This window comes from Leucoraja erinacea, chromosome 12 (assembly GCF_028641065.1).
Source record: "Leucoraja erinacea ecotype New England chromosome 12, Leri_hhj_1, whole genome shotgun sequence".
Lineage (NCBI taxonomy): Eukaryota > Metazoa > Chordata > Chondrichthyes > Rajiformes > Rajidae > Leucoraja > Leucoraja erinaceus.
Window position 1 is genome coordinate 1,450,284 of NC_073388.1, and position 23,809 is coordinate 1,474,092.

The 23,809-nt window shown below is 48.0% G+C and overlaps 1 protein-coding gene across 1 annotated transcript; it reads right to left on the reverse strand.

Annotated features, from left to right (window-relative positions):
• Nucleotides 1-1,588: 1,588 nt before the first annotated feature.
• On the reverse strand, nucleotides 1,589-23,326 carry LOC129702403 (FERM domain-containing protein 7-like). Its single transcript, XM_055644182.1, has 10 exons — nucleotides 23,294-23,326; nucleotides 20,896-21,078; nucleotides 16,973-17,104; nucleotides 13,726-13,768; nucleotides 11,319-11,397; nucleotides 9,695-9,792; nucleotides 8,529-8,643; nucleotides 4,545-4,692; nucleotides 2,325-2,420; nucleotides 1,589-2,232 (listed from the first exon to the last, which is right to left on the reverse strand). The coding sequence occupies exons 1-10, from the start codon at nucleotides 23,324-23,326 to the stop codon at nucleotides 2,062-2,064; spliced, it is 1,098 nt and encodes a 365-aa protein (XP_055500157.1). The 3' UTR covers nucleotides 1,589-2,061.
• Nucleotides 23,327-23,809: the final 483 nt, after the last annotated feature.

A 23,809-nucleotide genomic window follows, 5' to 3' on the forward strand; every position in this document is an offset into this window, starting at 1 on the left:
ACTGTACTGGAGGGTGGCGAATAGCGCAGGACTGCACTGGATGATGTGGAACATCCCAAGATGGCACTGGAGGTTGTGGAACAGCCTGGGACGACACTGGAGATTGTGGAAACGGACTGCACAGGTGGGTGTGGAGCAGCCTGGGACTGCACTGGTGGAGCACCTCGGGAATGCACTGGTGGCTGCAGAACAGCATGGACATCATTTAATACCTCCTCGGGACAGCACTGAAGGGTGGGGAACAGTCCAGGATTGCACTGGAGGGTGCTGAATAGTGCAGAACTACACCGGTGGAACAACCCGGGACTGCATTGGTCAGTGTAGCCCTTGGGACTGCACTGGAGGGCATGTAACGCCTCAGAACAGCACTGGAGAGTATGGAACTGCTCATGGTTGCACTGAAACGTGAGCTTGGGAAATGCGCTCAAGTTGCTGGGAAGTGGCTTTAATATAACTTGGAGCCACTATAATGTCATACTAAGGGATACAGCCCACCAAGTCCATCACCGTCAACCACCATTTATGCTAATCATTCATTAATAACTTTTCAGTTTCTACATTATCCCCACACACTATAGGCAATTACTGTGGACGATTAATCTGCAGGTCTTGGGTTGCAGGGAAAACTCCACAGAGACAGTGCCAATGACCAGAATGAACCTGGGTCTCTGGCACCATGAACCTGTAACTTTGCCAGATGTGCCATCTACATCACCTGGTATGAAAGACAGGGAGGTGATGTGGAGACCAAATGCTGGCACTTGGCCTTCTTTCTCTGATTCTGCGCAAGAGAAAAAAAATGGGGACGTCTAAATGTGGTTGGCTTTTTCAGGTGGGGAGTTTGTTGAACGTCACCTTTCGAAGACGGCCTTCTTGAAATCTCCTTTGCTCATGTACTCCACCAGTTGCTTCTGAGTCCTTCCACTGAAACAGGAGGTAAAAGTACAATAGACAAGTTGAGTAAATGGATGATCAGCCATGACCATATTGAATGGGCTAAATGGCTTACTCCTGCAACTATTTTCTATGTTTCTAAATGTAACACCTCACGGCCTCAGCATGTCCCAAAGCAAATCCTTACACAGCAAATGTCCCAACACAAGTGTGTCATTGAGCAAATGATTTCTGACAATGCAGATGGTCAAAATAAAGACTGATTGGTGAAGCTGGAAGGACGAGCATGTGTAGCTTCAAGTGGAATCAAAGATAGACGCAAAAAGCTGAAATCTCCAGAGCTGCTGTCTGACCCGCTGAGATACTCCAGCTTGATGTGTCTATCTTCGGGTTAAACCAGCATCTGCAGTTCCTTCCTACAGATTCAAGTGGAATCACCTGGACCCTTGTGCCTCACTTGCACAGCACTCTGCACTTCCTCCGCACCATGGCAGACTGTAATCCTGTGTTAGGACCGGCTGCTAATGCTGGAATCTTGTGCTGCCGTAATTCAGTGGGTTGGGCAGCAACTGAGGATGGGAAGGGACAGATGACATTATGGGTCAAGACCCTTCCTCAAGAATTCCTCAAGATCTCTAGAATTATGTGCTTGTGTGGGGAGCTGGTGTGAACCCAAAGCTTTTAGATTCATCAGGCAGGTGCCCTGCCTGATGAATCTCACTCTTCACCCCTGTCCCATCAGGCAAAGGTACAGAAGTGTGAAAACACACACCTCCAGGTTCAGGAACGGTTTCTTCCCAGTTTTTATCAGGCAACTGGACTACCCTATCAACAGCTAGAGAGCAGTCCTGATCACCCATCTACCTCAATGGTGACCCTCACACATCTCCAATCTGGACTTTAACTTGCACTAAACATCCCCTTCATCCTGTACGTGTACACTGGACGGCACGATTGTAATCATGTATAGTCTTCCCACTGACTGGTTAGCATGCAACAATGAACTTTTCACTATACGTCGGTACACGTGACAATAAACTAAGCCATCAGCCATCAACCCGTCCACGATGGACAGGACAAACCAGCCGAGACTGGACATAAAGTTACCCAGTTACATGAATCCGCTCCTGTGAACTAACCGGGTGAGAGGAAGTATCTTGAGGGATGTTACCTGTAGCGAAAACAGGATCCCCTGCTGTACAGGAAGGGCTTGGCTTTTGATCTGGGCTCCTCTGGCAGCCGAAAGAATGCATGATACTCAACGCACGTCTTCCAGAAGTGTTTGCATGTGTCACGGCTTTCCATTAGGAATTCCAAGGAATCCTTACGGGAGGAAGTCTGCGAGGTTCAAAGTCAAGGGGGGGTCATTGGATAAAGTGTGACCAGAGCATTCATCTTCAACTGTTTGCGGAAGCTTAAAAATAACTTACAAAGATGTTGGAGTGCAGCTTGATCAGGAAATACTTCTTCTTGAAGCTCAGCTTGCGTATCTTAGCCCAGTTGAACGTATTGATCTTAATTTTGCCCTAGAATGAGAGGAGATTTAGCGTTGATTCAACCTCCTCAACTGGAGGCTTCATCAGTCTCAACGATTCATCCCGGCACTGTGCTCACGGGCAAGGACCCACACAACAGGTGATGGACTGAACCCTCGATCAAAGAGGGAGATCTCAAGCAGAATTGTCACGACTGGAAAAGGTGCTGCAGAGAAGATTTACGAGGATGTTGCCAGGACAAGAGGGAATGATTTGTGGGGAGAAGCTGAGTAGGCTTGGACTTCATTTGTTGGAGCGCTGGAGGTTAGGACTAATCTTATGGAGGTGTATAAAATCATGGAGGGCTCAGATATGCTGAATTCCCATGTTTTTCCAAGGGAAGAGGGTTTAAGCTGAGTGAGGAAAGATTTGATAAGAATGAAAGGGCAAGTGTTTCATACAGTGGGCAACGGGTATATGGAATGAGCTGCCTGAGGATGTAGTTGAGGCAGATTCAATAACGGCAGGGAAGAAGCTGTTGAATCTGGTGGTACATTCTATCAAGCTTTCGTGGCTTCTGCCCGGTGGGAGAAGATGGTATGATCGGGGTGTGAGTGATCTTTGATTGGGTTGGCTGTTTTCCCAAGGCAGCGTGATGTAGATGGATTTGACGGGGTGAGTCTGGTTTGTGCGTTGGACTGGGCAGTGTCCACAGCTCTGCAATTTCTTCATTTCTTGGGCGCAGCAGTTGCTGTGCCAAGCTGTGCTGCAGTGGGGTAGGATGCTTTGTATGGCGTATCTGGAAATAGGTACGAGTCATTGGATACACGCCAAATTTCCTTAGACTTCTGAAGAAGTGGAGTATTCCCTGTACCCCTACAATGCATTCTCCCCCTCATCAACACCCTGATTGTGTTTGTGTTGTTTACAATACAAAAATGAAAGTAAGCATGCTGGTACAGCAGGCAGTGAAGAAAGCGTTGGCCCTTATAGCAAGAGGAGTTGAGTATAGGAGCAAAGAGGTCCCAAAGAGGGCAGTTGTACAGGGCCCTAGTGCGACCACACCTGGAGTATTGTGTGCAGTTTTGGTCTCCTAATTTGAGGAAGGACATTCTTGCTATTGAGGGTAGGTTTACACTGTTAATTCCCGGGATGGCAGGTCTGTCATATGCTGAGAGAATGGAGTGGCTGGGCTTGTATACTCTGGAGTATAGAAGGATGAGAGGGATTCCTATTAAAACATGTAAGATTATTAAGGGTTTGGACACGCTGGAAGCAGGAAACATGTTCCCGATGTTGAGGGAGTCTAGAACCAGGGGCCACAGTTTAAGAATAAGGGGTAAGCCATTTAGAACCGAGACGAGGAAACACTTTTTCTCCCAGAGAGTTGTGAGTCTGGAATTCTCTGCCTCAGAGGGCGGTGGAGGCCGGTTCTCTGGATACTTTCAAGAGAGAGCTAGATATGGGTCTTAAAGATAGCGGAGTCAGGGGATATGGGGAAATGGCAGGAACGGGATTGTGATTGGGGATGATCAGCCATGATCGAATTGAATGGTGATGCTGGCTCGAAGGGCAGAATGGCCTCCTCCTGCACCTATTGTCTATAAGGCACAACTTACCCTGGTCATTTCATCAACCTGAGGGATGTGTGAAGAAAGCAGAACACCCAGAGAAAACCCATGTGGTCACGTGGAGAAAGAGTGAACTCTGCACAAAGACAGGACCTGATGTTGGGATTGAACCGGACACCCTACCGTCTGGAGATAGCAGCCCGTCTGATAGTTTTACCATGCACTGAACAGTGGGTCTGCCCGGACACTCCGATCTCTCTTCCCAAGTCCCAAGCAAATGCTGGTATGATTCTTGTCCACCGGAGTCTCTTTGGATCCACCCGTCATCTGACACAAACACATTATCTGAAGAAGGGTTTTGGCCCGAAACGTTGCCTTTTTCCTTAACTCTATAGATGCTGCTGCACCCGCTGAGTTTCTCCAACTTTTTTGTGTATCTTTAACACATTATTTTACATCTATTTTCTACATAAATCTGACACCTTTCCTAAATGTTGGAATGATATTTTCTTGGATAGCATGCAAAGCAAAACTTTTCACAGTATTTCAGTACAGATGACAATAATAAACGTAAAGCTACAACAGTGACCAGGTTCTGACATACCTGAAAGACTAAGATGCCCATGTGGGAGATGGCCAGGTTGATCAACGTCCCCTCTCCATCGTTGGCCGGGTGCAGCCTGATGCCGTACATGTCCAGCTTGCGAGCCGTTTCCAAGAGACGGGAGTCACACTCAGCTGAGGTCAGCCCGCTGTGTGAAGACAGAAGCATCACTCACCGGATCCCAGGAAAATCATCCAGAATCCTGGCAGTTGCCGCATCATGAACGGACTATTGAACCAAATATAGCTTGGGTTAAAAATCGCGGCCATTCAACTTTCAGTGTTAGATTTTTTTTTGGATCAAAGTCACCGGCCGCGGGCGGCGCTGACTTTGACATCGCGGAGCCTGGGATCTCACGCCGAGGTCGCCAGCATTGAATCTCCGCCCAGCTTGACCTGTGGACTTTGCAAGTCGCGGTCGATTCGGAGGCTCCGGGCCACTGAGAGTGTTCTTCCGTTCGAGGGCCTGAAACATCGGGCCGCCATAGTGGCGACTGCGGAAACCTCAGTCCACGGGTGAACAGAGGAAGAGGACTGAACTTTGGTGCCTTCCCTCACAGTGGGACACGTTGATTCCGCTTCCACTGTGGGGGAATGTTTTTTATATTTTATGTTAAATTCTACAGTGTTGTGTTTATCTTATCTGTGTGCTGCATGGTAACTCAAATTTCACTGCACCAATTAGTGTATGTGACAATAAATGTCCTTTGTCCACTTGGCCAATTAGGATCCCTGCAAGGAGCTTTTAAAAGTAATTTATGGGAAGAGAGCATTTCCATAACTAATTGTACTGCAAGCGTTGGTGGGTCTTCCTGAGCCCATTGAACAGCATGTCCTTGAGCTGGGGTACACAAAAATAGAAACATAGAAATTAGGTGCAGGAGTAGGCCATTCGGCCCTTCGAGCCTGCACCGCCATTCAACATGATCATGGCTGATCATCCAACTCAGTATCCCGTACCTGCCTTCTCTCCATACCCCCTGATCCCCTTAGCCACAAGGGCCACATCTAACTCCCTCTTAAATATAGCCAATGAACTGGCCTCAACTACCCTCTGTGGCAGAGAGTTCCAGGGATTCACCACTCTCTGTGTGAAAAAAGTTCTTCTCATCTCGGTTTTTAAGGATTTCCCCCTTATTCTTAAGCTGTGACCCCTTGTCCTGGACTTCCCCAACATCGGGAACAATCTTCCTGCATCTAGCCTGTCTAACCCCTTAAGAATTTTGTAAGTTTCTATAAGATGCTGGAGAATGCTGGATAAAAAGATGCTGGAGAAACTCAGCGGGTGCAGCAGCATCTATGGAGCAAAGGAAATAGGTAACATTGTCCTTGAGCTGGCTGTGCGGCGGAAGTCATCCTGAGGTGCCGCGGTCGTGGTGCCCTCCTGGAAGGACCCGAAGCCTCGGCGTGGCTTCCAACAGTCTCGGGACCCACCTGAAGGCTTGGTAGATGGAGGAGTAGGAACTCCCCACAGACGTGTGGGACCGGGAACTCCAGCCAAAAGCTTGTAGACAGCACATTACGAACCCGCCCGAAGGCTCATCGGTCGGTGGGACCAGGAGCCCACATGATAGCTCGTCGGACAAAGGGAACCCGCCAAAAGTCTCGCCAGCTCGGCTGACAGAGACCGCAGACCCGACTGAAGGCTCGGCAACCGGTGGGAGCTGGAGACATTGGACGTGAGAACCGGGGTAATGCCTGCAAGATCGGCTGCAGGGGGCGCTCCCTGCCCACTAAGATGGCAAGGGCGGAGAGGGACATCAGTTCACGGGAACTGCTCCAGTACATCGAGCACACGGCCGACCGGACTTTGGAAATGGCTCCAAAACATGGCGGCACCTGCATGTGTAATATATAAAAATAGTCACCGGGCAGTTGCACATGTGACAAATGAAGCACCATTGTCCCAACGTCCCATGAAAGTGGTGACACGGGAAGACAGAGTGGTGAGGAAAGTGTATGGCAAGCTTGCCTACATTGGCTGAGCCATTGAGTATAAGAGTTTCAACATTATGCTCCACTTGCACAAATAGTTGGTGAGACCACACATGAAGAATTTGTGGTAGACAAAAATGCTGGAGAAACTCAGCGGGTGAGTCAGCATCAGTGGAGCGAAGGAAATAGGCGACGTTTCGGGTCGAGACTCAACTCGAAACATCGCTCCATAGATGCTGTCACACCTGCTGAGTTTCTCCAGCATTTTTGTCTACCTTCGATTTTCCAGCATCTGCAGTTCCTTCTTAAACATGAAGAATTTGTGTTGGGATTTGGTCGCAATGTTGTATGAAGGATATGATTAACCTGGGGGTGGATACTGACAAGATTCACAGGAATGTTCGCTGAACTAGATTGGCAAGGAGAGACTGAGTTGTAAGGATTGGCTTGGATCTATTGTAAAATATAAGCTTCAGCAAAAATTTAAAAGTACGACTTCTAAAACATTTAAATAAACAAGGTAAACAAATAAGGTAAATCCATGTCCTCCAATGTAAATAATGGGTAGGTAACTAATTGTACTGCAAGCGTTTCAATTGTCATCTCTAGCATTGTATAAACTGAGACATACAGGAAGAACTGAGTCCATGCAAACCATCAAGCATTCATTTACACTATCTCCCCACATTTATCTCCCCACATTCCCATCACCTGCACCCTGATTTTAACTCACCAGGGCCAATTTACACCAGCCAATTAACCCAACGACCCACACGTATTTGGCATGTGGTACAAGACCCGAGTACCTGGACGACACCCACGTGGTTACATGGAGAACAAGCAACTGCCGCACAGCACCAGAGGTAAGGATTGATCCTGGTTCTCTGGAACTGTGAAGCAGCAGTTTTACCCACTGCATCACCCTGTATCAGGTATATTCTTCACCAAAAGGGGATGGTGAGTCTTTGAAAGAGTGCTTCTTCATTGAACTCCACAAGGAATTGAATATCAGGCACAACCGGTCATCCCAGGATATGAGCAAGGATGTGTTATCCTGAGAGAGGTCAGGGTCGACTGCTGAGGGAACAACACAAAGATTCCACCAGAATATTCAAAATGGAGCTCGATAAGGATCGGAAAGCAAGGAGCTTGCAGCATTTAGGAGAATGGTCCTAGCTGGATTACTCTTGCACAATGCTAGTATGGATTTGATGGGCTGCATGCCCATGTTAACATGCTGCGCTGCGTTCTTGAGAGGCAATCTAAACGTTGCTGTCAACTAGGCAAGGATTACGGAGTTGGCTGCCGACATTTGCCCACCATCAAGAGTACTCCAGACATTCAAGCTTCAATGGGATACGCAAAATATAGTCCACACAAGAGCACCATACAAGCAGTGAGACTGAGCAGCTATAGATTTAATAGGAACCCGAGGGGCAACATTTTTTACACAATATGTGGTAGGTATATAGACCAAGCTGCCAAAGGAGATAGTTAATGGGCCTGTCCCACTTACGCGACTTTTTCGGCGACTGCCGGCACCATGTTGAAAATCCAGCGGCGACCAGAACAAGGTACAAATCTTTGGGCGACTACTCGCGATCATACAGGCTTCACCCCGCGACATGTCGCCTGTATGGTCGTGAGGCGTCTCCTCAGTCGCCCAAAGAGTCGTAGCGTCTTTCTGGTGGACACTGGACTTTTAACAAGTTGAACATTTTCACCAACCTGCATCGACCTATGACAAGTGCCGGCAGTCGCCAAAAAAGTTGCGTAAGTGGGACAGGCCCTTAAGGCATGTACTAACAAACTGAAACACTTTTGGACAAGAGAGGACATGTTTAGAGAGATACGGGCAAAATGCAGGCAAGTGTGGCTGGTGTAGATGGGGCATGTTGGTCAGCGTGGGCTGAGGGGCCTGTTTCTGTGCTGTATTATGATTCTCTGGTACAGGATTCAAACTGAAAGGCAAGTGTGTTTCTAACCAAACCAGGGGAAATCACTCCACCATGATTTCTGTAAACGCTTTACTGATCACTTTGACACTTACAAGAGCTTCTGGTGGAACTTCATGATCTTGTGGCTCAGTAGTTCCTGGGTTGGGAAGTATATCTTGGATCGTAAATGCGTTTGGTCCAAATCCTCATCAAAGTTACCCACCTCAGCTTGGGGAGAAGGAGGCAAGTATTCAAACAATTATTCAAAAATGGGAACAGAAACAAAACAGAGAAACAGGAGTCCACTCAACAAGGCATTTAACAAAATTGTGTATAATGCAGAATAAATAGCTCGTCGTCTCAGACTGGTTGATCATGGTGAAAAAAGCATAAAGCTGGATGTCAGGCAGCATCTGTGGAGGGAAGTGGACAGACAACATTTCTGGTGTGGAACCTCCAGGCTGATTAAGTAGAGGGGAGGTGGATAGAAGGAAATGAGTGGAGAGAGCGGGCAAGGTGGTGAGTAATAGGTGGATCCCAGGTGAGGCGGGGTTGATTAGGAGATGAGTCAGATGGGAGAAGGTGGAGATGGTAACCAAGGCTGGAGGTGAAATGTGGAGAAGACTATAAAGGGTGTGGATGGTTCAATCTGATTGGATTCATGGTGTTTAATCTGCCACACAGCTCGAGATCAACTGTCATACTGTATACTGTTAATCCACAGCCCTTTCGATCTGAGCCAGTGAATCTGAGTCATAGATGTTAGGCTTCTTTTCATATTCATTCTGATTAATGAATATAGTGAACATTTGTGGAATCTGAGGTTGCGTCATGTGAGGATCTATTTGATAAGACAACATTAACTCTTGGGAAATGTGCAGAAATATGAAGCCCAGAGCCCAGTGGGGACGTTAGATGGCCAACAGCAGGAAGAACATAGACTGAAGCTGAGTCCAAGGGAGGACTGGGAAAATACAGCCAGCGTGGCCCAGATGGAGCAAGTGTGACAAACAACCACATGAGTGGCAGGAGAAGAAACGCAGGTGCCACGTGGACTGGATAATGCCTCCAACAAACATCGGAGAGGACATTGAGGGTGTGTGGAATGGAAGAGGTGAGCTGTGTGGAGTCAGGTTCAGAGAGTTATTGAACACAACCCACCCGGTGCCAAATAACGGCAATTCTGCGGAAGGATCACCCAGGTGGACCACTGTGTGACTCTATGAAGCCAAACGGCCCGTACAACTGGAGGGGAGTGGGTAATGGAGGTGTAACTCACCCTGGATGATGAGGGACAATATCAGAGCAGCGCTGTTGTCATTGCAGACGAGTCGCCTGGAGACCAGGTCCCTTTTGAGTTGCTGAACAAACAGATATCTGTAGAGGTACACAGTTGATGAGACTGGGCAGTAGGTGTGCACGAGGGCAGGGTGGAGGCATCTGGGCCAGCAGTCGAAGGGAAGAGACCACTCAGCCCATCACGTGTGCCAGTCTGAATCAAAGGCTTATGGTTTCAAGCATCATTGTTAGTACAAAACCTAGACTGACTCCAACATAGGCGGGAATTTACCAGGTACCCACACCCCGAGATATCTTTGGTTGTGTCTTTAGACTTTAGAGACAGAATGGAAACTGGCCCTTCGGCCCACCGAATCCAAACTAGTGATCATAATGTGCACAAGCACAATCCTACACATTAGGGACAATTTACAGAAGCTAATTAACCCACAAACCCGCACAACTTTGGAGTGTGGGAGGAAACCAGAGCACCCAGTGAAAACCCACGTGATCAAGGAGAGAATGTACAAACTCAGTACAGACAGCACCCATTGTCAGGATCGAACCCGGGTCACTGGCACTGTGAGGCATCACCTCTATTGCTATGCCACTGGGCCACCCTGTGTCTTTGGCTTTGGTGTTGCCACTGACAACAGGGCTCTATGTTTGGAGGGGGCCAGTTGGAACCTGCAGTGTGGACATTCAGTAAACACCCTGGTGACCCGGCCATCACTGAACCTGGCATGGCAGCAAGGTGGTGTCACTTCAATGGGATATTAACCCAAGACTTTCTCAAGCCCTGTGAAAGATTCAATGGCATTCTTCATACACGGGTGTGGGAGCCCACACTAGAGTCCGGGCTCAGTTTCAACCTCAGCCAAGGTCCCTGGAATTCTCTATCCCAAAGGATACAGGAGGTTGGATTACTGGGGGCATTCAATATGGAAGCGGGGACATTTATATTAGATCGGGGGTTTGAGAGGGATGGGGAACTGGAACAGAGGTGGAGATGAGGCGGGGTAGATCAACCATGGTCATATTGGCGTAGTGGTAGAGTTGCTACCTTACAGCAAACTACAGCACCAGAGACCTGGGTTCGATCCTGACTATGGGTGCTGTCTGTATGGAGAGTGTATGTTCTCCCCGTGATCTGCGTGGGTTTTCTCCGAGATCTTCGGTTTCATCCCACACTCCAAAGATGTACAGTTTTGTAGGTTAATTGGTTTGATAAAATGTAAAATATTGTCTACCTAGAGCTTTTCAGCGTACGACATCCAGATATTGAACGGTAGTGATTTGATTTCTTTCGTTCCATAGATGCTGCTGCACCCGCTGAGTTTCTCCAGCATTTTTGTGTACCTATTGAATGGTAGGACAGGCTAGAGGGGCTGAGTGGCCTATATCGCCACGTAGTTGCGATCCACCACCCCCCACAGATTCCGCTGCCCAACAACAGTGAAACCCTCCATGGTGGGCTGAGAACTTGACCACCCTTCGACGAGAGACGGACGCACTAAAACATCCAAGATGGATGATCCGGACAGCAGGTAAACGTTGGCAAATGACTGACCTGGAGCTGCTTAGCAGATGGGGTTGCAGAGGCCGGGGAGACACACTGTACCCACCTTGTCTGTTCCTCCTGCAGTTGGCCGGGATCAGGTGGAAAGAACTTCACCACAAACTGGAACAGGACATTCTTCACACCTGTCCAAGACAAAAGAGACTTCACCGGCCAGGCAATGACGATCGAGAGGCTTAGTGGACAAAGCAGGGAGTTCTTCACTCAGTGATTCATTATTAGAAACGTACAGACAGAACAACACAGAAGCTAGCGACAGGTACACAGTGGATATAACACGAGTGATGAATATGAGAATACCATTTATATTGTGGGCCAAATTGATATAAACACAATTTCAATAACAAGAGCACCACTCAAAAAGTGACTTGGAGGATGGCAAGCTGGAAAAATATCTGTCTTGCAGAAAAAGGTTTTGGATGAAAAACAATTTTACATGTAGCCTTCCTGCAACAGTCAGACCCCATTAAGAACACAGTCTGTCAGTTCAATGTGGGTGATCATTGAAATTAACCAGCAGTCACTTCTATTGACACTGGTGCAACTATATCCTGTTTAACATATAGGATTTTTAGGATTTTTAACGCAGTAACAAAAAACCTATTGCTATTAGAAATACCTTTATTTTTTTTATATAGTGCATGAGAAATTGGACACTGCAAGGGCCAGGAAGCGAGCGGGCAAGATCATCTCTGACCCCTCTCACCCTGGCCACAAACTCTTTGAATCACTTCCCTCTGGAAGGCGACTCCGGACTGTCAAAGTCGCCACAGCCAGACATAAAAACAGTTTTTATCCACGAGTAGTAGCTCTACTCAACAGCCAAAAATCTGTAGCTTCCTTTTGCTCTGGTATTTTATTTAATTGACATGTTTAATCAATAATGTTTTATTATTAATGTTTTATGTGTCATTCCTAACCGTCACTGCATGTCATGTTGTCACATGCGGGCGGAGCACCAAGGCAAATTCCTTGTATGTGAATCATTCAAAATAATGTTGTTTGAAAAGTGATTCAAAGAGCCCCTAACCCCTTTCCCAGTGACATGATTGTTTAGCTAATGCAATTTTCTACAATGCCAGGTTTCTTAAGAGCACAGTCATCACACTGGAGCAGAACTACCTTTAGATGAGTCTGAAGAAGGGTTTTCGGCCTGAAACGTTGCCTATTCCCTTTGCTCCATAGATGCTGCTGCACCCACTGAGTTTCTCCAGCACTTTTGTCTACCTACCTTTAGATGAACTAACTAGCATGTCACAGCGTAAGAAATACCTCCAATTCATACTCTACCTAAATTATTCCCGCTATTCCCCCTCTTCCACCTAGCTAACGTCACCTTCAGCGTTTATTTCTGCCTCGCAACGTCACACAGAACAGAAATTAGCCCTTAAGGCCATTGTCTATGTTCAGCAGCTAGCACCAATCCACACCAATCTCATTTTATTCTCCCCACCAACTCTCCACTCCCTTCCTCAGATTCTATCACTCGCCTACACCGCTCTTGCCTAACAGCGCCGGAGACCCGGGTTCCATCCTGACTACAGGTGCTGTCTGTACAGAGTTTGTACGTTCTCCACGTGACCTGCGTGCGTTTCCTCCAAGATCTTCAGTTTCCTCACACAGTCCAAAGACGTGGCCGTTGTGGCTAAAGGGATCCGGGGGTATGGAGAGAACGCAGGTACAGGATACTGAGTTGGATGATCAGCCATGATCATATTGAATGGCGGTGCAGGCTCGAAGGGCCAAATGGCCTACTCCTGCTCCCATTTTCTATGTTTCTATGTACAGGTTTGTAAGTTAATTGGCTTGGTATAAATGCCAAATTGTCTCTAGTGTGTGTAGGGCAATGTTAATGTTGATGGGATCGCTGGTCAGCATGGATGCAGTGGGCCAAAAGGCCTGTTTCTGTGCTGTATCTCTCAACTATAAAAACTAACACCATCTGGGGAAAAATGCATATTGTCACAGGGGGACCGTTCAAACTCTGCACGGACAGCATCCAAGGTCAGAATTGATCCGAGCCACTGGCAAACACAGTGCAGTAGATACTGTTCTTGCGACAGAGAAATAAAAAGTGCAAGGCTGAAACAAAATTGATTGGAAGATTGGGACTACATTCTTAGATTATGAGAGGTCAGTTCAAGAGACTGATAACAGCAGGAGGGGGAGATTTTCCTAAATCTGGTAGTATGTGCTGTCGTTTTTGTGTCTTTAGAGCGTGGTGGGGGGTGTATGGAATGAGTTGCCAGAGGAGGTAGTTGAGGCTGGTACTATAACAGCATTTAAAAGACACTTGGCCAGGTACACAGATATGAAAGGTTTAGAGAGAAATGAATCAAATGTGGGCAGGTGGGACAAGCGTAGGTGTGGGATCCTGGATCACGTGAATGTTGGGCCTAAGGGCCGGTTTCCCTGCAGTATGACTGTAATTTCAAAACATGTAAAACACTTACCTCTGATTTGTTTGAAAATAGGTTTAAGTGGATCCAACCAGACCTGAAATTAGACAGAGGTTGAAATCAGTATGAAGTGACAGGATAGAGCACACATTTATATAGTCCATAAAAAGAGCCACCTCAGTCAGAGTTTAATTGTTCTGTTCCTGGTGCAAGTGGCCATGAAACACATGACTATTAATCTGCTCCATGTGCACAACCTCCCCTCTGCGAATAAAGGTCAAGGTGAGACCCTGGAAAAGGTCGATCACGACCCATTATCTCAAGAGCCACCTCTTCTGGAAGGCAGACGCGGTGATGAAATTCAGCCCCACATTCTATGTGTAAGAAGGAACTGCAGATGCTGGTTTAAACCGAACATAGACACAAAAAGCTGGAGTAACTCAGCGGGACAGGCAGCATCTCTGGAGAGAAGGATTTGGGTGAGACATTCTGTGTGTCAGTGCTGACTTTGGTCGATTGACAAAGAAAGGCATTCGCAGATCACGTCCTGGCACAAACCACGTGGTCTACCCCCCTCCAACCTGCTGCTGAGACCTGGACCACTATGATGAGCGTTTGTCGGCACTGGGCCTGTACTCACTGGAGTTTCGAAGGATGAGGGGGACCTCATTGAAACTTACCGAATAGTGAAAGGCTTGGATAGAGTGGATGTGGAGAGGATGTTTCCACTAGTGGGAGAGTCTAGGACCAGAGGTCACAGCCTCAGAATTAAAGTACCTTCAGGAAGGAGATGTGGAATTTCTTTAGTTAGGGTGGTGAATCTGTGGAAACTGAAATGGAGGCCGCCAATGGACATTTTTAAGATGGAGATTGACAGATTATTGATTAGTACGGGTGTCAGGGGTTATGAGGAGAAGGCAGGAGAATGGGGTTGAGAGGGAAAGATAGATCAGCCATGATTGAATGGCGTGGTAGATTTGATGGGCCGAATGGCCTAATTCTGCTCTTATCAGTTATGAAAATACCACAAATGTTGTAACATTGCACATCAATTCAAAATTCTCCACCTTCCCTGGAAGGATAAGTAAAGTGTCAGTGTCACACTCTCGGCCAACAACCCAGACCCTCGGGCCTCAGTAGGGTTGTTGCACAGTCCACGGAAATGCCATGCCTGGCACTGAGATCCTGCAACAGTCGCTCAATGTCAACACTTATTGAGCAAGCGATTCTATCGCAACACATCTTACAAAAGAGGTTCAACTGAAACCCATGTGATCACATGGTTTCCAAAATTTGTTCTGCTTCCTGTCTGAATAAGCGAGTTTGAAATTCTGAAATACGCAAGGAATCATGGAATTTGTCAGAGGTCAGTCGTGATAAACATTCCCGGCAACTGTGCTGCTGCATGTTTACAGACCTGCGTTTCATCCGTAGTCAGGCTGGAGCCCGGATCTCCGGCGCTGCAAGGGCGCAGTGGCGGCCCAGCGCGGAGAAGAAGCGCTGACTCCGCTGCTCCGGGCCGGTGTCCCGTCAGTCCAGGCTCACCCCGGAAATCTCTGACCGCCCCCGGACAGGGATGGGACACTCGGGAAGGGGGACGTGGATGGTCCAATAGCAATTCAACACAGTGCTGGAGCACCGGAGACCCGGGTTTGACCCTGACTACGGATGAAACACAGGTCTGTATACATGCAGCAGCACAGTGGCCGAGAATGTTTATCGCGAGTGACCTTTGACCTGGGCAGGCACAGTCGGAATACCGAACTCGCTTATAGCAGAAGCAGTCATGGGTAGTGACAGAGACACCACATGCCTTGATATCACTTGCATTAATGTTCCCCTGCAGCCTAAGGGTAAGGAATCAGTCTCACCTGCTCTGTGAACAGTGTGTCTATGATCTTGTATCATGCAGGGCTGGTACTATAACATGTTCCAATAGATCATTGCCCTTGGGCCCAAAACTTAATCCATTGCCACATCATGATCTCCAGCCTCTTCCCCAAGTCAGTCTCCGACCTCACTGTGGCCCAATCACATCTATAACCAGTCTCCCTCATTGATTCAGCTCTCAGTACGCCAACTCTTCATGGCCCAGGCTGTGGGGTGTATGTCCCCAGGACTCCCATTATACAGGCAGTGCCTGCCTTCACCACTCGGAACAAGGATAACGAGCTGAGGAATCTCTGGATCCTTATAATTAACATTAAGTGAAATGCTTTGAGACTTTGATAGATCATCATCATCGGCAGTCACTCTAAACGCGTATGACTGTCCTCTCCTCTCCGTAGGGTCGTCTACGTGTGGGTTTGCAGATGTCTGTAGAGGCTGATCTGCGATCCACACACCTTGGTGCAACGTGGGCAGTGGAGACTGGCGGTGGTTGGTAGTCATCGAGCCCCCTTCTCTCTCCGTACGGTGCTGTCATCCTGTCTCTGCGACACGGCGTAGTTCCATTTCGTGACGTGCAGCTCCTTCCTGCACGGATTTCCTCCAGGAGCGCCTGTCCATCCAGTACAATGTGCTCCCAGTTGCTCGATGTGATGTGGAATTTCTTCAGACTGTTCTTGATGTTGTTCTTGAAGCGATTCTTTGGCCCGCCGGCGGCTCGCCCACCTTGATAGATGCATTGGTAGAGTCCCATCAGGCCCTTCTCTTCAACTGATCTATGTTGACCAAGGTGCCCCAGCTCAGCTTGTCCCTTTTGCCCCTATTTGGCCCTTATCCGTCCTATCCATGTGGCTGTCCACACGGTTTTGAAATATTGTTATTGTACCTGCCTCAGTTACCTCCTCTGCCAACTCGTTCCATTTAACAATCAGTTCCCGTCCCTCAGGTTCCTATCAAGTCTTTCCCTACTCACCTTAAACCTATCTCCAAATTTAACTAAACTAAATCGCATTGGTTAAACCATGCCCTCCAGTTCGTCATTCCCCATCTCTGGGTAAAAGACTCTGTGCATTCACCTTATCTATTCCCCTTTGATTTTATACGTGGTTATTAGATCACTCCTCATCCTCCTGTGCTCCAAAGAGTAAAGTCCGAGCCATCTCCCTCGATCTCAGGCCCTCGAGTCCGGGCAACATCCTTGTGAATCTTCTCTGCAGCATGACATGGTACTAATAACATGGTGGTCGGTACATGTCATCTAATAAAATTAGCAGGCAGAATATACTGGTCCTTGGCCCTTTTCAAAATCATTCTCTATTGCCGCAGATTGATTTTGTGCAATCAGTGTGTCCCTGAGCTCCAGATTAGATGGCACTACAAAGTCCACACTCTTTCGTCGAAGGACATTGCTTACCATGTTCCCATGGCGGTTGGTAAACTCCACTCCAAAGTAGTCTTCCTCCACGAGTCTGAGGTGGTGGCAGATGCAACCAAGGAGGACCTTGCCCGTGGATTTTTGCTGAGGAGAAGCAAAGTCAGTGAAGGTTCAGTGATATTCAGTAGCAGCATAGCAACACCAGCGAGTTCACCAAATGAACATAACGAATGGATAGTAGACAAAAATGCTGGAGAAACTCAGTGGGTGAGGCAGCATCTATGGAGCGAAGGAAATAGGCGACGTTTCGGGCCGTTTCGGCCCGAAACATCGCCTATTTCCTTCGCTCCATAGATGCTGCCTCACCCGCTGAGTTTCTCCAGCATTTGTGTCTGCCTCCGATCATCTACAGTACCTTCATAAACATAAGGAAAGGATAGGAAAGGTTTATGAGTCAAACGCAGGCAGATGGGACTAGTGTGCAGGTAAGGCATCTTGGTCGGCACGGGCAATTTGGGCCGAAGGGCCTGGTTCCATGCTGCATAATTCTATGACTGTAGATCAGAGTAGGAGAAGACCAGCAGCCTCTTGAACCTACTCACTGTTTCCCCTTGGGCCTTGTCCATCTTTGAGGTCCAATCCCAGAATCTGATTTCAGTCCATAAATAACTGTAGGTCCCACTCTTCTTATCCCATAATCTTAATCCATCCCACTTAGCCCATATCGCTGTGAAACAGAGGGCGACTCAGTGGGGCAGCAATTAATGCTGCTTCCTTGCAGAGCCAGAGATGCTGATTATAAGGCAGGAGATGGTTAAGGAGAAGGGCAGTGTGTGTCCATGGCCTCAAGCAAATCGTAAATTGAACCAGTGACGTTAGCAAGGAAGAAGATTGCTCAAAGTGACTTAATGTGTTGCTACACCCATTGTTGTTGTGCAAGGCGGTTGCCTTCAGGAGAGTTGTGTCCATTACTGACAGAAACATGCAGCCACCATTAGTGGTGCTCCAGTTACTGACACAGCTGACTGAGCCACTCCACCCATTCTACAGCACCCCCCTCTCACTCACAGCCACCTTTATCCACAGATCCCTCTTGTGTAACCCATCACCGAAGTGCAAACTGGTGCTGTTTTGATTATTAATATTGTTAAAAACTTCACAAGCGAGAGCTCGGGGTTGTTTGTGAAAGCATGCATTGAATTTGTTCATTTCCATTACACTTCCAATCCACCAGACAGAAAGATGCTGCTTCGTGTATCGTTCCTTGCTGTTGGTGTCTGGTGGATTGTCTTCCACAAGCTGCTTAACATAGAAACATAGAAAATAGGTGCAGGAGTAGGCCATTCGGCCCTTCGAGCCTGCACCGCCATTCAATATGATTATGGCTGATCATCCAACTCAGTATCCTGTACCTGCCTTCTCTCCATACCCCCTGATCCCTTTAGCCACAAGGGCCACATCTAACTCCCTCTTAAATATAGCCAATGAACTGGCCTCAACTACCTTATGTGGCAGAGAGTTCCAGAGAGTCACCACTCTGTGTGTGAAAAATGTTTTTCTCATCTCGTTCCTAAAGGATTTCCCCTTTATCCTTAAACTGTGACCCCTTGTCCTGGACTTCCCCAACATCGGGAACAATTTTCCTGCATCTAGCCTGTCGAACCCCTTAAGAATTTTGTAAGTCTCTATAAGATCCCCCCTCAATCTTCTAAATTCTAGCGTGTACAAGCCGAGTCTATCCAGTCTTTCTTCATATGAAAGTCCTGCCATCCCAGGAATCAGTCTGGTGAACCTTCTCTGTACTCCCTCTATGGCAAGAATGTCTTTCCTCAGATTAGGAGATCAAAACTGTTAGCAATACTCCAGGTGTGGTCTCACCAAGGCCCTGTACAACTGCAGTAGAACCTCCCTGCTCCTAGACTCAAATCCTAAATTTTGTATGATTCTTGTATAAAATCATGAGAGGTGTAGATCAGGTAGACAGTCTCTTGCCCAGAGTAGGTGAATCGAGGACCAGAGGACATTGGTTTAAAGTGAGTGGGGGGGGGGAGGGGAAAGATTTACTAGGAACCTGAGTTGTACCTTTTTCACATAAAGTCAGGTTCTGTCGCAAAGTTTAAGAAATATTTAGACAGGGTACATGGATAGGGCAGGTTTAGAGTGAGATGGGCCAAATGCAGGCAGGTGGGACTAGTGTAGATGGGACATGTTGGGCCGAAGGGCCTGTTTCCACATTGGATGACTCCATGACGAAGTTGTTTAAGGATCTGACTGCCTAAATTATTTTAAAATAAAGTTTCTTTTTTAAACTTTAGTAATCTTTATATAAATTTAAAAAGTCTACAAATGTGAAAATCTAGAGTTTAACTTTTTAGACGTGCAGGTACATCATAGCCTTGCACATCTCAATAAACTATCCATGTTGTCCACAGATGCTGCCTGACCCGCTGAGTTACTCCAGCACTCTGTGAAACGTCACCTATCCATGTTCTCCACAGATGCTGCCTAACCCGCTGAGTTACTCCAGCACTCTGTGAAACGTCACCTATCCATGTTCTCCACAGATGCTGCCTGACCCGCTGAGTTATGGTGCAGCAGCATCTATGGAGCTAAGGCAATAGGCAACGTTTCGGGCCGAAATCCTTCTGGAAATAGGCAACGTTTCGGGCCGAAACCCTTCCGGGTTTCGGCCCGAAACGTTGCCTATTTCCTTAGTCTCCTATCCATGTTCTCCACAGCTGCCTGACCCGCTGAGTTACTCCAGCACTCTGTGAAACGTCACCTATCCATGTTCTCCACAGATGCTGCCTGACCCGCTGAGTTACTCCAGCACTCTGTGAAACGTCACCTATCCATGTTCTCCATTGTGGACAACATGGATAGTTTATTGAGATGTGCAAGGCTATGTTTCCTTCAGTTATATAAAGTTGTAGCAGCAAACATGAGGTAACCAAGAATCATCCAAACAGATGGCATGTTTGTGGGATTGTCATTGACAGTAATTCCTGAGTCATGGTGTCACGGGTAAACAGCGCTGAAACAGGCCCTTTGGCACAACCTGTCCAACTCGATCAAGTTGCCTAGCGCCCACTTGCCTGCACCTGCCCCACTTCACACCATAAAGTTCCTAACCACATACCTGTTCAGGCGCCTTCTAAATTGTGCCCGCCAACTTACAGAGCGATAATTAACCGCCAAACCCAGGTGTTCCTTGTGATGTGGGAGGAAACCAGAGCACCTGGAGGAAACCCACGTGATCACAGGGACAATAGACAATAGACAATAGGTGCAGGAGTAGAGGCCATTCGGCCCTTCGTGCCAGCACCGCCATTCATTGTGATCATGGCTGATCATCCCCAATCAGTTCCCCGTTCCTGCCTTCTCCCCATATCCCCTGACTCCGCTATCTTTAAGAGCCCTATCTAGCTCTCTCTTGAAAGTATCCAGAGAACCGGCCTCCACCGCCCTCTGAGGCAGAGAATTCCACAGACTCACCACTCTCTGTGTGAAAAAGTGTATCCTCATCTCCGTTCTAAATGGCTTACTCCTTATTCTCAAACTGTGGCCCCTGGTTCTGGACTCCCCCAACATCGGGAACATGTTTCCTGCCTCTAGTGTGTCCAAGCCCTTAACAATCTTATATGTTTAAATGAGATGCCCTCTCATCCTTCTAAACTCCAGAGTGTACAAGCCCAGCCGCTCCATTCTCTCAGCATATGACAGTCCCGCCATCCCGGGAATTAACCTTGTAAACCGACGCTGCACTCCCTCAATAGCAAGAACGTGCAAACTCCACACAGACAGCACCCGACTGGGCATTGATCCCGGGCCTCTGGTGCGGTGAATCAGCTGCACCACTGTGCCGCCATGGCATTTTATTTCAGATTTCTGTGATGTGCAGTATGTTTTTGCCCTTGTGTTGGGTGGTTTGCTCCTGTGTTTGCCAATGTTGGCCGCCTTACCTCCACTTCAAACTCCTCACACTCCTCGTCCAAGAGCAGCACTCGGAGCTGCTTCACCTTCCCACCATGTTGCTGTGGTCCTTCTGGTTTGCCGGGGCAGTGTGGAGCTGCCGCAGACACCACCCCGTGTCTAGGCTTCCTCTCACTCTCCACATTCATCACTAGACTGACGGAAGTGCAGGGCTGCAAGGTAAAACATTCACTTGTTATAAACCTTAACTATGCTGGATGCAAGCAAAGAGTCTCCAGACCGTGGTGGGGGGGCATCTGGCTGTAAAGGTGTCAGGGGGTTATGGGGAGAAAGCAGGGGAATGGGGTTAGGAAGGAGAGATAGATCAGCCATTATTGAATGGGCTGATTGAGTAGTTGATGGGCTGAATGGCCTATTCCTATCACATGATCTTATGATCTAAACATGCAGAGAACCTGCATGTAGTTTACATTGGGAGACATGCCAGACATCGCATCACAACCAGCAGTGCTGAACTACTATCTACCTCATTGGTGACTCCTGGACTATCCTTGATTGGACTGTGCTGGCTTTACCTTGCACTAAACGTTATTCCCTTATCATGTATCTGTATGCTATAAATGGATCGATTGTAATGATGTATCATCTTTCCACTGCCTGGTTAGCAAGCTTTTCACTGTACCTCGGTACACGTGACAATAAACTAACCATGGCCTTGATCAATGGAGACGCAAGCAACTGCAGATGCTGGAGTCTTGCTTAGGAAACAAAGTGCTGGAGTTACTCAGTGGGTCAGGCAGCAATGAGGGAATGGACAGGTAACATCATGAGTTGGACCCTTCCTCAAACCTGGGGGGAGGAAGCTGGAAGCTGGAAGAGGGGACCAGACAAAGCCAGGCAAGTGATACAGGTGAGGGGGAGAGTTGATTGGTGGATGGGAGGAGAAGGCTTGAGTGAACATACCCATGTCCTCCACAGATGCTGCCTGACCGCTGAGTTACTCCAGCACTCTGTAACCAGAACATGTCCTGTCATCCGTTTCGATGGGTCCATTAACAATAGACAATAAGTGCAGGAGTAGGCCATTCGGCCCTTCGAGCCAGCATAGCCATTCAATGTGATCATGGCTGATCACCCCCAATCAGTATCCCCGCTCCTGCCTTCTCCCCATAATCCCCTGACTCCACTATTTTTAAGAGCCCTATCTAGCTCTCTCTTGAAAGCATCCAGAGAACCTGCCTCCACCGCCCTCTTGAGGCAGAGAATTCCACAGATTCACAACTCTGTGAGAAAAAGGGGCTGAGCGGAACAAAGTCACCGAGTCTAGGCAGCTCCAACTTTAACCAATCAACCTCCACCATGTACACTACGATTGGAACCTATTTATTCCGTTTCACAATGGAGTCGTGTCAAATGGCCAGGCATTGGTCCCCTCGGCTGCAGACTCCCCACGGTGGAGTCAGACAGTGACACAGCACGGAAACAGGCCCTTCGGCCCCTCATCCATGCCCAACAAGATGCCCATCCAAGCTAGTCCCACCTGCCTGCATTTGGCCCATATCCCTCTACTCCTTTCCTATCCATGTACCTGTCCAAATGTCTTTCAAATGCTGTTATGGTCCCAGCCTCAACTACCTCCTCTAGCAGCTCGTTCCATACACCCACCACCCCTTGAGTGATAAAATATACCCACAGTAAAATATATACAAACTATACCATTTTAGTTTTTCCCCCACTTATCGTAAACCTATGCCCCCAAGTTCTTGTTTCGCCAACCCTATCTTCACACTATCTGTTCCCCTCATGACCTTATACACCTCTGTAAGATCACCCCCCTCATCCTCCTGCGCTCCAGGATGCCCAACCTCTCCCTGCAGCTCAGCCCCTAGAGTCGTGGCAACAGCCTCGTACATCTTCCACTTTAATGACATCCTCCTTATAGCAGGGTGGCAATAACTGAGAGCAATACTCCAAGTGTGGCCTCACCTCTCTATCTTCCCAGTGTTATCGCTTCCTGTGGGTCAGGTAGACAAAAATGCTGGAGAGGCAGCATCTATGGAGCGAAGGAATAGATGACGTGTCGGGTCGATGGCCAGAGTGAGTCCCACCGCAAATTGGAGGAGCAGCAACTCATATTTTGCTTGGGTAGTTTACACCCCAGCGGTATGAACATTGGCTTCTCTAATTTCAGCCCACTGTCTCCGCCTCTTGCTTTCTTCTTTCCGCCCCCCCCCCCCCCCACATCAGTCTGATGAAGGGTCTCGACCCGAAACGTCACCCATTCCTTCGCTCCATAGATGCTGCCTCACCCGCTGAGTTTCTCCCGTATTTTTGTCTACCTTCGATTTTTCCAGCATCTGCAGTTCTTGTGCGTTGGTCAGTCAGTCCTTGCCAATGGTTTCAAGATTAGGCCTGGTGTTGGGGTACGGCCATGCGCTGCTCGCTGGTGCCGTCTGCCATCCCCTACCCACCTCATCCGTGCCCCTCATGGTTTTGTAAACCTTTATAAGGTCAACCCTCAGCCTCCTGTGATCCAGCGTAAAACATCCCAGTCTCTCCATTTAACACCAGCCCTCCAGACCCAGTAACATCCTTGCAAATCTTTCCTGCACCCTATCTACCTTATTGGCATCCTTACAGCAGGACCAGCAGATGTACACAGCGTGTAGGGGGGGATCTGCAGATGCTGCTTCACAGCAAAGATAGGCACAAAATGCTGGAGTAACTCAGCGGGACAGGCAGCATCTCTGGAGAGAAGGAATGGGTGGTGTTGCAGGTCGAGGTCCCCTTTCAGACTGAGTCAGGAGAGAGGGAAGGTAGAGTACTCTAAGAACAGTCTCACCCGGACCACCTTTAGCCCTTCACTCCACCCTCTCTCTTTTTGTCCCTAAAAGCAGCTATCATCGAGACGTCAACGCACATCGTTCTGAAATTTGCTCTGAG